The 17489-nt window shown below is 39.6% G+C and overlaps 2 protein-coding genes across 2 annotated transcripts; one reads left to right on the top strand and one right to left on the bottom strand.

Annotated features, from left to right (window-relative positions):
• Positions 1-6810: 6810 nt before the first annotated feature.
• TEKT1 (tektin 1) lies at positions 6811-10978 on the top strand (the record flags this gene model as incomplete). The annotated part of the gene is made up of 7 exons (XM_079545135.1): positions 6811-7000; positions 7307-7472; positions 7722-7850; positions 8280-8423; positions 9517-9739; positions 10356-10552; positions 10819-10978. 7 exons carry the CDS (start codon positions 6811-6813, stop codon positions 10976-10978), a joined length of 1209 nt encoding a protein of 402 aa, XP_079401261.1.
• Positions 10979-11862: 884 nt separating this feature from the next.
• Positions 11863-14784, bottom strand: FBXO39 (F-box protein 39; the record flags this gene model as incomplete). The annotated part of the gene is made up of 3 exons (XM_079545332.1): positions 11863-11991; positions 12759-12935; positions 13777-14784. The coding sequence occupies 3 exons, from the start codon at positions 14782-14784 to the stop codon at positions 11863-11865; spliced, it is 1314 nt and encodes a 437-aa protein (XP_079401458.1).
• Between the last annotated feature and the right edge of the window lie 2705 nt (positions 14785-17489).

Raw genomic sequence — 17489 nt, 5'->3', positions numbered from 1 at the left:
AATTTTTAATATTCTTTCAAAGGTTACAGGAAGCTAAATCTCAGCTCCTGTCTCTGTTAGAATTACAGAATGGCTTGGGTTGGAAGGGACCTTAAAGATCATCTAGTTCTAATCCCACTGCTGTGGGCAGGGTTGCCACTCGCTAGATCATGTCGCTCAAAGCTCCAGCCACCCTGGCCTTGGATAATTCTGGGAATGGGGCATCCAAAACTTATCTGGGAAACCAGTTCCAGTACCTTGCTGTCTTCATGGTAAATAATTTCTGCCTAATATCTAATCCAAATCTCTACCCTCTTTTGGTAGGGTAACTCCTTGTCCTGTTGCTACATTACTGGGCTAGAAACAGTTTTATACGCTGACAAGTAATTCTGCTATGAAGATGTTCCCTCCTAAAAATACAGGTAAAACTCTAGGAGGCAGCTACTTCACTTCCACTTCTTTGCTCAGTATACCACAGAAGTAATAGACAAGAAAAATCCTGAAAATCCACCATCTCCATCCCACTTCAGCAAACGTGTGCATGCACACATGCACATGTGAAATAGGCACTATTCTAAGCTCTGGAGAGCAGAGGTCCAGCGTGGACAGGAATGAAGCCTTTACAGCTTGTTCAGTCCCCATGTTCTCTCTCTAATGTGGCCAGGCAGTGTTCCAAAAAAAAGTGTGAAATACGTGGGAACTCTAAAATGCCTTGGGCTAGTATCTGGTTTCAATTAAATTACCGTTAAATCAACAGTGTCTCCATTAACTAGAGTGGGTTTGCGCCAGAATTGCTAGACATAAAGTTCATGTTTTATCTTTTCTGATTTTCTGTTTGCTAAATCAACATAGCTTTGTTTTCCCATTGAACACTGTAAACAAAAACACTAAATAAGCATATTTTTTTTTTTTCTAGGGCCTTTTAATGTATTTCTATTCTAAGAATAGTCTATATAAAGTAAAAACAGCCAGCCACAAGCCCTCAACTCATGCTAGAGAATGGGTTTTTAACCTGCATTTATTTATGCTCTTTGTAGATAGTTACAAAGATGACTTTGGCTCTGTGTTGATGACCGTTTGTAATAAAACATATCAAATGTTCTTTAGAATTACTGTTTCTTTATAGAAGGATTTTATTCTATCCTTCCTTTCCAGTGAAGTTTACTTAAGAAACCATGAATGAAGCAACCGCTTTATCAGACAAAGTCTGAAAAGAAAAAACCATGTAAAGGTAGAGTATAAGCTAACTGCTGAAGAGCTGGATCACCAAAAGCTGTTCGCAATGTGCCTAGCCTGTTTCTACAACACGCTGGAAACAGCTTGAAAGCAAATGTGCATCTTAGTATGTTTCTGAAAGATATGTGATTAAACTAGTAGTAATCCCAGGCACTGCTCATACAGGTTTAGTGCAAGTGGACAGAGGACAGGCAAGGTGTTTGTAATGTGTCTGCCATTGTCTTTGGTTCCTAACTTTCTTGAATGATCATAGTTCTGATGAATAAATTGTTCCAACAAACATTCTGTAAAGATGAACAAACTGTAGTTGTGTTTTGGAGAAATGATCAAATTAGGCACAATGAGAAATGAGTCTGCAGTAGGTATGTGATGTGCATATTTCCATTCTTATAGCAGAATATTTTTCATTGACTAGCAGAGCCAAGTTCTACTGCAGCTATATTACTGGCAGCAGCAGCTTTATACATTTAATTTGTACACAGTCTCAGGTCATGAATGATTGTCCTGTGTGATTTGAGTGCTGAGGACATGGTTAAGTGCTTGGCCAATTTTGGTCTAGTAGCAAATAATTATAAAAAAGGAAATTCTAGGCATAAGTTGTTTTGCCAATTCATTAAGGGGAATTAAGGTTTTTGCTACAGTTTAGCTTGTTCACATTTACCCAAAAGCTATTTGTGCAGTTTCCAAAATTTCTCCCATTTTAAAGAGACAATCATAAAGGTATCTTGCCAGCTGGGGAGTAGAAGACAGGTTTTAACTCCTGATGGTTTGTATATAAGGACATGATAGATATGGTATTATCGCATAGTTATAGAAAAGTACAGTGCACTAAAATGCATTAGAGAATGCCTGATCTATAATATATAGCCTGGATGAGATTGTATGATTAAATTTAATAATGTATGTAAAGTATGTCCCTGATATTTTTTTTGTGTTTCTAGTTAAAAGTAATACAGTGTGTATGAATATGATGGTAAGTGTATTTAACATGAATGACAAAGGAACAATATATTAAGTCAGCATATTGTATTTTACACAGATGGAGTGTCTTGGATTTTTTTTTTTTACAGTTTCTGCACTGTATCCAATATTCAGTACTATCTCAGTTTATTGGCATCTTTATCCTACTTCTAAAGGCTGGATCAATTTATTTTTTTATGTCAGATTTTCAAAATACTCCTAGCAGAGCCATTACCTACTGTTTAGGTGATTATATTTTTCCTTGTTAAAACTTTCAAAACCCTCACACTTTCAGCCTTTAAACACATTTTGTTCTCTTTAGTCAGTGTTGTTGTTTACAAGCCATTTCTGAGCAGTTTTGCCTTAGAACATAGCACTGAAATAAACTACATGCTGGAGGATTAACCTACAAAAGCTGTGAGTAATTCTGTTCTTAAAAAGCAATGCAAGTGACTCTCTATCTTATTGTACTAGCCATATATGAAATTAACAACAAGGAGAAAAGGATAGCTGTTACAGATGCGCACTGAAATCTAAGCAGTGCAAGCGTTTTCTTAGGCCATAGTTCACTGCTGCTGTCTATTTGATTTTCACTTTTGAAAAAGTATCTCCATAGGTGACTTTCAAGTAACCAAATCTATTGACCCATCCTGAAGGCACTGCATCTGCTACAAATAGATATTATTACAGTAAGATTAAAATGGTAGCCCAAGCAAGTCCAAGGGGTCTATCCCAAACCTGTCACTGGCAGAGGTTTCCGATTTGTTGAGAGTCTACAGCATCTCTGCCTCTAAAAATCCTGGCTTATAACAAGGACTTGTAGACATAAATGGTGAATGCCATTAAATCAGTACTCATAAGACAAATAATGATAGAAGTGGAGGAAATATTCTATGAACATAGAAGATTCTTGTTTTATTGAGCAAAGCAGCAAGAAAGTTCTGATTAGCCTACACATTCTGGACTGAGGGAGGAAATACTGGTAAAATTCCAGTTCCACTTTATCTGCATTCTGGTTTTGATGCTCTCCAATGGAGCACTGTCATGAGTGCTGACTGTAGTAGCAGTACCAAATACACTGCTGGGATCATCACCTGATCAAACATGGATGGAAGTAGGGAAGAGATTGGGACAGGGCCCTAGGAAAGAATATTCCATGAACTTAAGCTTTTTAGGGAAAATAAAAAACAAAACAACAACAACAAAAAAAAAAACAACAAAACAACATTCACTTTTAGAACTATTCCTCACCTCTGGTTTGTTAGTGTTACCGCAGCGTTTGCCAATGATGAAACATTAATAATGCTTTTATGGAGGGAAATCGAACACTCAAGCTAAAGGCTTAGCTGGTTTTTAAAAGTATACTTAAGCTGCCATTCCAACTGCTGATTTTGTCTCAATATACACTGTTAAAGAAGTTATCACAGAACAATCCAATGGCCTGGTTTGAACCTTATGAACAGGAACTGTCAGGCCTCATTATATTCTATGTAAACCTATAGAAGATTATGTCATTTCAAATTTGTTCATGATTCAAAAAAAGCTTAAAAAGGACAATAATCAGGCTGCATTCTGTAGTTCCATCAAAGAAAATGCCTTCTTATGTCCACGAACACGTTACATAGAGACAGTAATATATAATAAATTTGTTATAAAAAATCATACAAAAGTCATACAAATCATACATGATTCACCATGACAGAGAACTACTGCTGTCATCACAGTCTTATTCCCATTTCTAAAGCAAACAGTGGTGACGGGGTGATACTGTGATATTGTGAAGCAAGTGTAGTACTTTGCCTTTGGCAAGGGAATAGGCTATAGTAATCAAGATAATATTAAACAATAATACTTTTCACATAATAATACAGATTTACAATACTAAACAGTGTTTGTGGTAAGAGGCAAAATGCATGTTTGAAGTAGAACACACAAACTCATCATGCAACTCTGTAGCCAAATACCACATTCATTCATCTTTCCTCTCATTCCTGTAAGTTAGTTTCAGCTAATAATCAGCTACAGTCTCATGCTTTATCCTAATGCCAGTAAAATGTGAAAAAGCAAAAAACCCCCACCCTACAGTAATCTTTAACATGCGTGGGTCAATGAATAAGAACCATGCAGGAAGCATTTATTGTTACTGATAATATGTTCATATAATGTTATAAAATTCATCCCATAAATCTGGGCTTTTTAATCATAACTACTAGACAGCTCAGTTTACCTGACATCACATTTTGGATTAGATGTATTATATACATCAAGACACTGTGATCTTGGATGGTTAACTTTACACAGTGACCTGCAAGGCAATGTACAGACTTCAGTCAAACTTCTTCTCATCAGATTTGTAAAATGTTAGCACAGTAAACACAGAGTTTGATCTTTCAACTGCATTGGAATTGGTTTTGACTTACGTCTGTTTCTAGTGATTGTGCTGTTAAATTTATTTGCAACTGCTTTTTTTTTCCTGTTGTTGTTGTTGGTTTGTATTTACATGCGTGGGAATTTGGATATAGTTTTCAGTATACCCAGCAGTGTCATCTACACAGTTCACAGTGGAAAGCTCTGTACATCAGGAAATACCCAGACAGCAGCTGCTGTGCCGCACCACCTTTCTGAGAGGATGATGGTAAAGAGAGCAGGTGGTGCTGGAGCATTTAATACAAATTGTAACAAACATTAAAATATGCCTTTGTGAATTTAGAGCTGGAAATGTGTATGTTTTTGTTAGCATAATGTCAGTGTCAAGATTATTATGGTCGTACATGACATCACAACCACCACCTGGGCGTCAGTTCCGCCGTTTCTCTGGTGCCGCGGAGCCGGGGTGCCCGGTTTCCGGGAAATCCCGTGACCTCGCGCCCGTTCCGCGCCCGTTCCACGCCCTTCCCGCTGCGAGAGATTGGCAAGTACCGGGGAACGAGCGCGGCCGGTGCGCCACAGAGCCGCGCGGACCGCCAGAAGCTACCAAAACCCGAACTGCGGCCGCAGCAGCGCACGCATACAAGCCTGAAACCGCGACCGTTGGTAAGAAGCGCGTTGGGGGGCGGGCCAGGCTGTGGAGACAAACCGATTGGCCACGGCAAGTCAAGTGGCGCCTGCGATTGGCTGGCGGATGTTTGGGTGAGTGGAGGCGTTGCGCTACCAGCGGGAAGGGTTGCTTTGTGCGGAGCGGGCAGGTGCGGCGGGTAGGGGCGAGCTTTGTGTTCTCCTTTGAGGAGTGATGGGGCTATTCCGGAATTAACAAACCACTCTAATTTCTTTATAAATTATCGCAGAGTTGATTTTACCGATCGTTTGATGAACTGCACGCTCAGGAAATCTACTATGACTTAAGCCCTGAAAACCACCTGAGGTAAAAATAAAATTTTCTTCTGTTTTAGAATTTGTATTAAGGGACAAGTTGTACATGGAGTGTTAATTTAGACTTTAACTTTAGCATCTAATGTAGTGTTTTTCTGTCTCCTCCATTTCTTCTCTCAGGCTCCTAGTCTTTTGTCCCAGGTAGGTCAAGAACACAGTTCCCATGAAAATGGAGTAGATAAAGAATACTGCTTAAAAAATATTGTAAAACTGAAACTTCAGATAGGTGCACAGCACACCTTTCATTTGATTTCAGATTTTTAAAATGCATTTCTGCAATATATCCGTTAAAAATTACTGTGGAAACCATTTCAATTAACATACAATAAGTTTTTATTTCTAGACAGACCTTATCTGTCAGTGAGTGAAAGGAAGTACTCCTGTACTTCCACCTGATATAGCAAAAGCTGGTTGGTTTGCTAGAAGCCATGTTGCATAGCAACCACTTTGTTGACCTCCCGTGTCGTTCAGAGCCCCCTCCTGGAATATTTGTCTCACATTTAAAAATGCACTGTGGTGCTGCTCTGGAGATAGAGACTGCACAACAGTTGGGAGCAAATCCCACAGTGAAGGGAAACAGAAGATGGGGCTTTTAGCTGGGGTCTGACCTTGGGAGTAAGCAGTGTGAAGCAGTATCAGTTAAGGGGAGAAAGAGATGTTTTAAGGATGCGTGTGCTAGAGCAGGGACAAACTGTGTGTTGCAGAGGAACTCTGTGAAGAGAAGTTATTTCAGAAACACTGGAGAAACACAGTGCTCTAAAAGAAAAACTGATATTGAACCAAAATGCTATGACTGTGTTTTGGGGACACTGCTTTTAACTGCCTTAGAAGTGTCCCTTTGTTCTTTGTTCTTGTTTAGCCCTCCCTAGACTTCTCAATTTACTTTTATCTGGTGTACTTTCTCCTTCAGTTTTCCAGGTCTTGTTGTCTCATATTTTTCCAGTGACTGCTGCTGCTGCTGGTGTTTTTCTTTACAGTCTACCGCAACTTGCAGGACACTCTTTAACTCTTACATTTGTTAACTTTTTTTTTTTTTTTTTTCTTCTCCAATTTGCTATGATTGTTTTTCTCTTCTTCTGACTTCCATTTCCAAATTCTCGTTTCTTCATGCTTTTTTGAAGGTTAAAGGGACAAGAATTTTTTTTACCTTCCTGGACCCATCCTTATATATTTTTGCTTCTGCAGCCAAATATAATCCTTTTCCTGTTTTCAGGCTCCACATTCCAAAAATTCACCTGTGTTACATGCAGAATCTTTCAAAAACCAATGGCCAGAATGCTACAAGCTCCACCCAAGTTGCATTCTTCAGAATGGCACGTTGCAAACAAGATGCAGTGTGCCAGTACAGAGTCTCAGAAATCCAGTTCAGAGCGCTTAGTAGCTGAGAGTCGAAGACTGGTGGATGAAATAGAAAAGACAACTCAGAAAACCCAAAGCAGTGTCAACAAGAAAATAGGTAATCCCATGTATACTTTTCAAGTGTCATTTGAGCTAGGTGTTTAAGAGGGACTTAGAAAATTACATGATTGTGAGTAAGAATATATGTCAAGGGCATGTTATCTGATCTTGTGGAGAAGTCAAGATATCATCCAAAAATATTTTCAAGTGGATTCTTTATTTTGTTTGAAATTATGTCTCCATACATCAGGTCCAGCATGAAATTCACACAATAATGAAGTCATTCTATTTCTAGCCATATCTAAGATATGATCAACAATGCTCTGGCTTTTATTAAGAGTTGTTTGAAATTTTCATTCTGCAGAACAGAGACTGGAAGAAATAAAGTTCTGGAAGCAAGAATTAGATAACAAACTTGAACAACTTGTTAATGAGACAGAGGTACTGTTTACTTTCAAGATCAGGCTGGAGAAAGCCTTGGAGAGCTGCAAAGAGCCACTTGTAATTTCCCAGAAGTGTCTCCTGAACAGGTGAGATTAAGAGGAAAAACATTCACGCAGAGAAGAAAATCTATGTAACGGACCTTTAACAAATACAACAGTGGCAAACTAAGGGCCTGCTTGTGCAGCAGAATCACTGTCTGGTTTGTGTTATAACATTAGAGGGCCAAGCCCATAAAGGCAAGGAGAAGCTTTGGATATAGAATGCTGGGCTTCACCACTGTCTGTTAGCTATAGGCGTTTTAATAATGTGACTGATGCTTTTCTCTTTTTATTTAGGCAGAGACGAGCTGGGACTGACTTGGTGCATGATGAAGTGGAACAGGAACTGGTCAAGGAAGCTGGAGTTCTGCAGGGGGTTATTGCTTTGCTTGAACGTACATTAGAACAAACGAATGAGCAAATCAGGTGCAGAGACAAAGAGCATAACAAACATGGGTTAGCTGAAAAGCAGGGCTGTCATAATCTTGAGAAGTTATGTCAGGCTGAATGCGGGGCCAAGATTACCTTCAGTGCTACACAGTTATAGAAGTCCTGTTCTAATCCATAACATTTGATAATTAATTGTAAGAAGTTCTGTTAGAACTGAAAGTACTGCCACATGATCTACAACCTTCTCAGCCAATCCTGTGGCTTTAATTCCAATTGAAATTATACCACTGATTTATACGGAATTTGAACCATGCTCTAGGTCTTGGGACATTGCAAATAACAGTTTGTGAATGAGGAATTTTGAGCAGCATTTGCATTGCCTGGTGTACCATTTCTCACATGCATATTAGGGAGATCTGTAAGTGCTTAGACTTTGGCTTAGAGTGCAATCATTTCTTCCTCTAGACTAAACCGTTCCACAAAATACAACCTGGAAATGGATGTGAAAGACAAGTTCACAGCTTTGATGATTGACAATTACTGTGCTAGCTTGACAAACAACACTCCTGATGTCAGATACACTGATAAAACAGTGGAAATAGAAGGAAAGTAAGTGGTTATTTAACTTGATGGATATACGTTAATTATATCAATTATAGGATGAACTACTGCAGCAGCAGCAAAATTAAAGTAGCTGTGTGTAAGACAATTCATCATTGTTCTGTTGTACTTGTGTAATTTTTTTTATACTTCTGTCCATCACTTTAGTATCTGTGTAATACATTGTTGAAATGAGCCACAATAATCATATTTCCAGTGAATTGCTGTTCACCGGAAGTTTTTGAGTCTCACAGATGGCTATCGTAAATTTCTCACATGGGTTAAACCCAGAATAGATTCCTCTAACTTCCTCTCCTCTCCCAGGGTGTCCAAGCAGGTCAAATGCCGGACTGAGGCAGATGATGTATGTGAGGTTAATTCATCTGTCCAGTGTGCAGATTTTGTGTGAATTAGTAGTTTTGATGAAGAAATACCTACCACAAAAGAACAGACTAGCAAGAAGAAACAGGCTAAGTAGCGAGCTGACTTGCTTGGAATACAAGGGACTGCCAGCTCTTACCACTAGCCCATGTTAGTGTCCATCAACAGGTTGTTTAACTCAGACCATACCCAGAACAGCGTTTGCTGCTATGTACGAATAATGATTATTGAAATGAAACAAAGAAATCTCTGAGGGACTTCCCAGAGACCTGCCTACCAGCCACTAGTGCACAGATACTACTCTCCCCTTCTGAGGATGGGCTTCCCAACTATTGCTGGAAGTGACTATGTAAGCATGTAGGGGTGTCCTGTGTGCACAATTAACGTGTGCATAGTAAGTTGGTGTTAATAATACTAGCTGAATTGTATTACTTGTTACACCTTCATTGATGAAAGATGTTCCAAGAAATACTGGTTATTATATGTGTCTGCCTATTTGTCCATGTCTTTCCTTCCTATCTGTCCATATCTTTTCTCCCTTTTCCTGCTACAACTCAGTCTCTTATCAGGAAAGGAAAATAATAACAAAGTTGTTTTGAGATTGTAGCAAAATGATTTTTTTTTTTCCTTTTACACTCATGCTTGGTTTGTGGAGTAATTATAGATTTATGAAATAGTGGATGCTGCCAGCTGATGACCTTTTATTTTGAATCTCTTTCAGTTTTGTTAGCCCTGAAGACTGGTTATATTTCTCAAACATAAATGTTGAAAAGGCTGACAAGCAGAGAAACAATTCAGTGGCGCTAAGGGTGCTGATTGACAGCATCCTCTCCCAGGCAGTGAATGACATGTGCAAGCAATATGAGACGGTGAATATCGCATTTAGAAATAGAGTGGAGGAAGTCAGAGATGCCAAGCACAAGCTGGAGACACTCCTTGCAGTGGTAAGTTGTAGGAGATCATCAGTGAAAAGATGTAAACAGCAAGCTTTGGTTATCAACCAGTTGGCTCAGTCCAGTGTATTGAGGTAACTTGAGCTACTGTGGTTAAGAATTTTACCTTTGCAATACTGGCAACAGCTGCAACACAAGCTTGCCTCAGTTTCCTTTAACAGTCATCTTAGATTTCATTTACTTATCCAAATGTGCACTGCTATAAAGGTGTATTCCTCAAATCAGTCAATTGATTGAAGTATTCTAGTAGATTTCACTGAAGCCAGGATTTCCCTTGTGATTTTTAGATATGTGGGGCTGCTAAGGGTTTTTTGCGATTGTGCTGTAAGAGCTTAATGGCTTATAAAATCAGGGCCAGTGTGATTGAAGTTCGATGTATGAAAACTGTGCTTGAGTTCTAAAAGTTAACCACTGAACTTAAAGTGATGTTGGCGCCTCTCCAGTCATAATCCTGGACAACCTTTGTGAAAATCTGTTGATAAAATAACACCTTAACATAATGAGTGTTACTGTAATTACTGTTACTATAGCTATTAAACAAGATGTTGAGGATTTTGCTGATTGTAGGAGAAAGTGTGCTGTGCTTTCTTCTGTTGGATTTGTTAAGGTGATGAAGGAGGCTGCCTCACAGGAGATGAACATTGTAGCCTTAAAGAAAGCAATTGCTGATAAAGAAGGACCTGTTAAAGTGGCTCAAACCCGCTTGGAGGCAAGAAATCATCGCCCTGGAGTGGAATTATGTTATGACACAGTGCAATATAGGTTGACCGGTGAAGTTCAAGAGATTACAAACAACATTCAAAGGCAAGTGGGAATGACGAAAGAGTGGGGAAATCTGTGGTACAGATTATTTGGTTAAATAAATAGTCCAAGTAACATTGGGTCCCAGCTGTTCTCCATGAAATTTTGAGACATGCTTTTTCCTTAAGGGTAGCACACTTTAAAGCATACTGCATGGATACTGTCTGATTGTGAATCCCCGTCCTTGTTTTTTCACTTCGAATTACTTTTGTATATGACAAAATATCTATGTATTCTCAACTAACTTCTGGCTGTATTTTCCCTGTTAGGTTAAAGGACACACTGGCACTGGCTGAAACAGAGCTGAAAGGTCTGAGACGTCGGCAGCTTTCCCTGGAGGAGGAGATCCAGATCAAGGCAGATACATTATACATTGATGAAGTGCTCTGCAAGCCAATGAGAGAGTCTGTTTGCATTAACAACTTTTAAAGCCATATTACTGGACAGTTCATGCTGAGATTTTTATTGACAAACTCCAAATTTACTGATTTGAATTAATGCTGTCCTCATTCTAGATGTGTGAGGCAATTAAAACAGACAGTACTTACAGCTAGGACTGTGCTCTTGAATGTCTGATGAAATCTCCCACTGGGCAGTAAAGTTCCAGAATAAGAGGGAATGTGGGAATGTGCTTTCCATGTTATCTCAGGTACAAGCAATGATATTTTTTGCCATTGAGAGGTGTAGAAGTTGTGGAAGCTAGAGCAGTTCTCTCACAAGACACTGGTAAGCTGGTCAAGTGGGAGTGTTGACTGCCAGGATTAGCTGCGGTATGTTTTTTTTCTTCTTAACATCTGCTGTTAAGAACTGGGCAGAGAGTGTGTTATTAAACTCAACAGGAACTAGGGAATGATGATGCGGTGGAATGGAGTGCCTGACTGCATCTGAATCAAGATGAAGCCAAGGCTGATTTTGGGCTAATCGTTTCCTTACTCCATGTCTCAGTTTTCCTATTTGTAAAATGGGAACAAACAGATGGGCCTCACTGGTAAGCTATTTGAAACTCTACAAGGGGAAGTGCTGAATGAAGAAGAGGGTCTTATTTTTTCTAGAGGTGCCAACGAAGGCTGAGGAAAAAGCTCACTGTTGCTTCTGGTTCTGGTGAGGGAAAACAAAAAAACGGCAAGAATAAGTGATACTGGAGACATAAGAGGCTGGTTGCCAAGTCCAACACTTTAATCCAGGGCATAGTAAAATTGTCCTTTGCATACGATGGTATCTCCCTTTCAGAGGGATGCTGACAAGATTCAGTTCTCCTATTAATGCCCTCCAAAGGATTTGTTCATCATTTGCAGATGTAACTCCTTGTGGCTTTACTCCAGTGGATAGGTGATGACAAAATAGTTAAGCTCTGAGTCAATCAGATTTTTAAACTTCTTGTAAATATTGTGCAACAGCTGCTTCTCTTCACTGGTCTCCTGTCGGGATGTGTAAATCCTGACCTGTGAGCATGAATGGTGGTCATGTCTCTCAGATATGTGCAGCAGTCTCAGCCCATTAAAGCTTGTGGCAAAAGTAAGCCTTTGTTGCTACTGAAGAATATGGAGAAGCCAAATTCTTAGAATAAAATCCTAAAATTTACTTACAGTTTTCACTCTGAACTGAGTGAAAATTACGACTCATCTTCTGCCAAAGAATTTTTGGGAAGAGGAAAGTTCCTTTTACCCTCAAGATTGACACATTCTTGGAATATGCATGGCTCTGGATCTAATACATTTACAATTCAGCAAGCAAAATAGTATGACAGTATGGTTTACACCAGCTGCATTTGTGGAGTGGCCACATACAATACAACATCCCTTTTTGGTGAGATGTGTTTATATCTTTTTTTTAATGAGATTCAACTGTCATGCTTCAATTTAAGCATAGATATGAGTACCAGGACTGAGTGGAACAGACAATCCCTAGCTTAATATAGGAGGTGACAGAGGGATCCCATGGACTAGCAAATATTTGTCGAATGGTTGGTGCTGGTTATTAAATTTACATAGTGTTCTGTAATATTCCTACTTATGGATTAGTAGGTTGGAAAGACCCATTTCTAAGTGGTTCTCAGGATTCTTAAAATGCTAAAACATTATATAGGGAAGGTAGTTATGCTAACATTTCCTTCTCTAACCTTACTGCGGGATTATAGGGACCTCAGCATTTCTCTGGATATGGAAGAGAGGAAGGTAGATAATGGGAGTTTTGAAGCATCGAGTCTTACCTTTATTGTAGTCAAAAAGCATTTCCTTTCTGCACGATTCTGTAGCAACCTCTCCACAAAAGTAACACTAAGAAATGCCCAGACTTTCAGAAAAAACAATCTCCTGCATGATAAGATAAGCTGTAGCAGCTCATCATCCAGCAGCTCATTGTCATTGTTTACTTCAAGGGTTAATTTCTTCAAAAAGAAAGAACGCAGTCAGTTCTATGAAACAAGGCTTGCACTAGCTAAACTTCAAAGTGTTTCCCAATTTTACCAACAGAAGTGATTGACAGTAGATCAGCTGTGTACCTTGACATTAGCAGAGAACCATTTTTTTTGTTACGACAAAAATATATGCAGTGGTAATTTCCATTCTCCCGTAACGATGAGCTTCCCATGTACGTTATATACCATCCTAAGAGACAGACAACTTCCAGTGGGTGCTATACCCACAACTCATGCCATGGTACTATTCTGCATACCAGAAGTAATTCAAGATTAAAAGTACATCTAAAAACAATTTCTAGAAAGCTTTACCGATCTGTGGTGTCTATTGCAAACTCTGCAATGCATTAGGCCTTAGAGAAATCTGTCAGTAACCATCAGTTATAAGGCCACGTGCTTCTCTCAGGCACACACAGACTTGATGCTCATTTATATGGGTCAGGTGTTGAATACCTTTCATGATACATCCTTGGTGACACCAAATGCTTTGACTGAAAAGCTTTCCTACAAAAATAACGTTTTCCTGCCTGAAGGTTCCTTTTGCTCACAGCTGGCTTTACAACCACCAGTATTTTTTGAGTGTTTTAGCATCTTGTGCTAAACACTTTCATCATGCTAAAACATGCTTGGCAACCTGACATAAGTGACATTTGTGAAGAACAGCATAATGGACATTGTAACAAGAACAATCACTTGAAAGGGACTGTATAGCTGGTACACTGGAATGGCTAACTCCTAGGGTTATGTAGAATGCCTATACAATTACTTTGCTTAGCTTTGTGCAGCGAGTTGTCATGACTGCTTGCCTTACCTGCAGCGCATGCCAGTAGGCTGGGAGGATGTTGGTGAGAGTAGGTCTCATCATCCAGTCTGGGTTTCTGAAATAGCAGCTCCGTAAACTGATGCTCCTAACTGGTATCTCCACTAGCAGGATCCTGGCTAGATGGTCATGTTTCATGACTCTTTCAAAGTAGAAGTTCACATTCAATTTTGAGGCTCTTTTGGCCAAGTTGGCCCATGACATTCCCTGGACCACTTGCCCATGGGGGTCATGGATATGACATTTGATATTCAAGGTGCACAGGGAATGAGCACTGTTCTTACAGAGATTGTCCAGCAGTTCATCAGAAACACAGTTATAATTGAAAGTCAGGATAACCAGGCTGTGGAACTTGGACACAGTATGGTGGAACAAGGTGCTGCTGTAGACAGGAAGATGGAGACTGAAGAAATCCTCAATGTTTATTTCAGATATAAAGCTTTTATTAGTCAGGTAGCTCAGAGAATTCAGAAGCTCACAGCCTTCTTCCAAGGTTACTCTTGCTCCTTTTAAGTTGAGATAATTAAGCTGTTTGCTCATTCTTTTCAGAAAGGTACCTAAGTTCTTGATAAACTGAGCCCTGACTATGTTTTTCCAGACCAAGCGATCTAATTCCAGGTGCTTGATGCTCAAGGATACCAGGCGACAGTTACATTTACCCAACTGTGAGAAAAGGCTTCTCATAGACACTTGAAATTTTCGGGTAAAGACAGTACTGTGAGGATGCAATAGCTTGATTTCGAGGTGTTCCAAATACTTGCCAAATTTCTTGACGTACCATAGTGCAGTTTCATATTCAAATGCATGTGCCCTTGATGGTTGGCCATTGAATGTGATGGTTCTGGTTCTCCAGAGGGATCCTGAGTACATGGCTTGATTCCATTTTTTACAGACCAATGCAGCTTGAGATCTGTCCTTGTCATCTAACCAATAGAAGACATGCCTCAGACAGACATCAGGTAAATTAGCCCAGGAGCTCTGCTTAAGGTCATCCTCCATTGTGGAAACACTTCTTGACAACTCTTCTGAGTGCAGAACAAAACCTAGATGAATCAGTTTGCTAGCTAAATGGCTTGTAATCCCCACAGGATATGCCTTTAAAGTAAATAGCTGAAAGTTGCCTTTTTTACATCCAATAGCGATAGTCCTTTTTTTGCCTCTGTACTCAAGTTGTCAGGATCCAAGTTCTTATGTCTAAACTATGGTCTAACCTAAATCAAAAGAGAAAAACCAACAATGAATAAAAAACAACCACAGTAAGATAAGAGCACAGGACATCATTGAACATTTTGGCTTTTAGTCTGGCTAAACAAGGAAACGGTATGATAATAGAGCAGTTGTTGCAATTGATAATGGCCTGGGGCCTTGTATGGGAACTACTGAATCACGGTCTGAACCTCTGATTGATCACCTGAGGCAAGCAATGAGTCAGCCCTGGGAGCACAGGTGAAGGCAATTCACCTGTGCTGCTGGAAGGGGGTGGAGCCTGGCTGCACTTCCCCTAGACCTATTTAAGAGCTGACTACCAGTGGGGAAGGATCTCTTTCTGGAAATCCCTCCTTTGGAATTTTACAGCCCAGGACACAGGTAAGCACTCTATCTGTTCTCTTTTGGTGTAATAACCTGCTTAGTCAAAGTCTCCGATATATTTCATAATTATAACATCTGTATATTCATTGATTATACAGGCCTGATACCTAGCGTTCTGGGCTATACAGAGATGAACAGTGATCTGTGCAAAAGCAATGCAAATGACCATTCTTAGATCTTCAGAGTACTTGCCAAGAAAACCTGAGGTAGTACCCTCCTGTAGATGGAGGTACAATCCCTGTTGAGAGTAATGAGCACTATAAGCTGTTCTATCGCTTTGCAAGATGTTCAGCCATTTTCCTCCAGTGGATGGGAAGGAGAGTGAACAGGAGATCGGGTGTAACAGTAAAATACAGAAGAAAGTAACCACATTGCAAGAAATTACCAGTTCAACTCTCAAGGCTAGGCTCTTAGTATTCAGCTGCCTGAGCACCTTTCCACATTTGATAGTTTCCCACCTGTGTTCATGATTTACTTTCTGTACCTCCTCCTGCCCCTTCCTCTCCCAAGTTCAGTCATTGCTATGAAACAAAGAGGTATTCTTTGTGATGTCACAACTGAATTTATGCTAGGCAAACAAAACTGACTTGAACCAAGTTAGCTGGGCTGAGGAGAAGACATTGGAAAAGAAAGATTTGCTTGGTCATCTCAGGAACAGAAAAATACAAGCCATAATCTACAGACATAGGTGGAAGCTATATGTTTGTTATTAGCACTTTTCACCACCTGGATAAATTGGATCAAGCAACTGACCAGTAAACATCCAAATAGGGAAACAATGCATTCCTATTTCTTCACTTATGATTTGCAAACTTCAGCTGTGAAATGCAAATTACCTTCCATGTATCTGCTAGATGCTTGCTTTCATAAGATCTTTTATACAGATCAGGGTATCAGTTGTCTCTACCAACAGCCATACACGGGGAAAACTTGTATTTTGTTAGTACTTCTGCAGTGAGGCAAAAATGCAAAATGCAGGTACTTCCTATCTCTACAGTGCGCATATTACCATGTCCAGTTGGCAAACCACTGCTTAGCTCTTGAGAATTAAGAAAAAACAAAAAACCAAAAACCAAAAAACAAACAAAAAAACCAAAACAAACAAACAAAAAAAACAACAAAACCATAACAGCTGGGGATACTGATCTATATGATCTACTCCAAAATCAAGGCTTAATTGCTAGCATGACCAAAAGACAAAACAACTAAAAATTAAGTGATGCTAGTCTTTAAACAGTCTCTTTGCTCCTTTGTACAAGAAATTTCCTTGTTGTAGTGGAAATGCTAAGTCAAGTTTGTAGAACACTGAAGCAGCGATGGAGCAGCTGGTGTGAAGGCAAGGCCAGCCCAGGGAAGCTCAGCTGCATGCAATGTACCTGAGTGACTAGAAGGGCTGGAGCCAGCATTCCACCCCTTCTCAGACTTCATTTAAGGGTTGGCAGTGGAGGTGAGGGTATCTTGCTGGAGATCCCTGCCTACCTGAGGCCCTCCAAAGGTATGCAACTTTTTACCTTTGTTCCTGTAATAGCTGCATTTCATTAACAGGCCTATAAGGTAAGGCTGGCTGCCCAAATCAACTTTGCCTTGCTGCTTCCCTTTTGAATTGGGACTGTTCTGTCATACGTTATTTCTGCATTAGTTATGCACCCTCCATTCTGTTAGCACCATGTCTATTCCTAGTTTCTTTCCCTCTCGGTACAAAAATTCTAGCTGTCAGCAATGATCCTTAAATAAGTCATGGGGCTGTAATTACTACCTCGCTTCCATTGTTATTTAGGACTCACAACACCCCTCACCCCACAAAGAGTTTTGTTTTTAGCATTTTTTTAATTACCTTGAAACCTTTCCTACACAAATGCAGGTTGGGGGTAAGGGGATGTACAGTGGCACATAGTTAAGATTTGTTGTGCCTCTTCCTATCTGGAATCCTTAAAGTGAATTGGCAGGGGAAAAAAAAAAGCATATATGACTGTAATATATAGAAATACATTTCTATTAATAAGGAATTATTTACTGAGATGCATTTGCTCCTATGGTAGCACATGAATGCAAAAGGGTATAAATGCCATTGTGTAGAACTTACAAAACAACAACAACAAAAGCAAAAAAACCCA

The sequence above is a fragment of the Tetrao urogallus genome (assembly GCF_951394365.1).
Source record: "Tetrao urogallus genome assembly, chromosome: 20".
In the NCBI taxonomy this organism is placed as follows: domain Eukaryota; kingdom Metazoa; phylum Chordata; class Aves; order Galliformes; family Phasianidae; genus Tetrao; species Tetrao urogallus.
The sequence above is the reverse complement of the archived record's forward strand: the minus strand, read 5'-3'. Positions and strand labels throughout refer to the sequence as shown.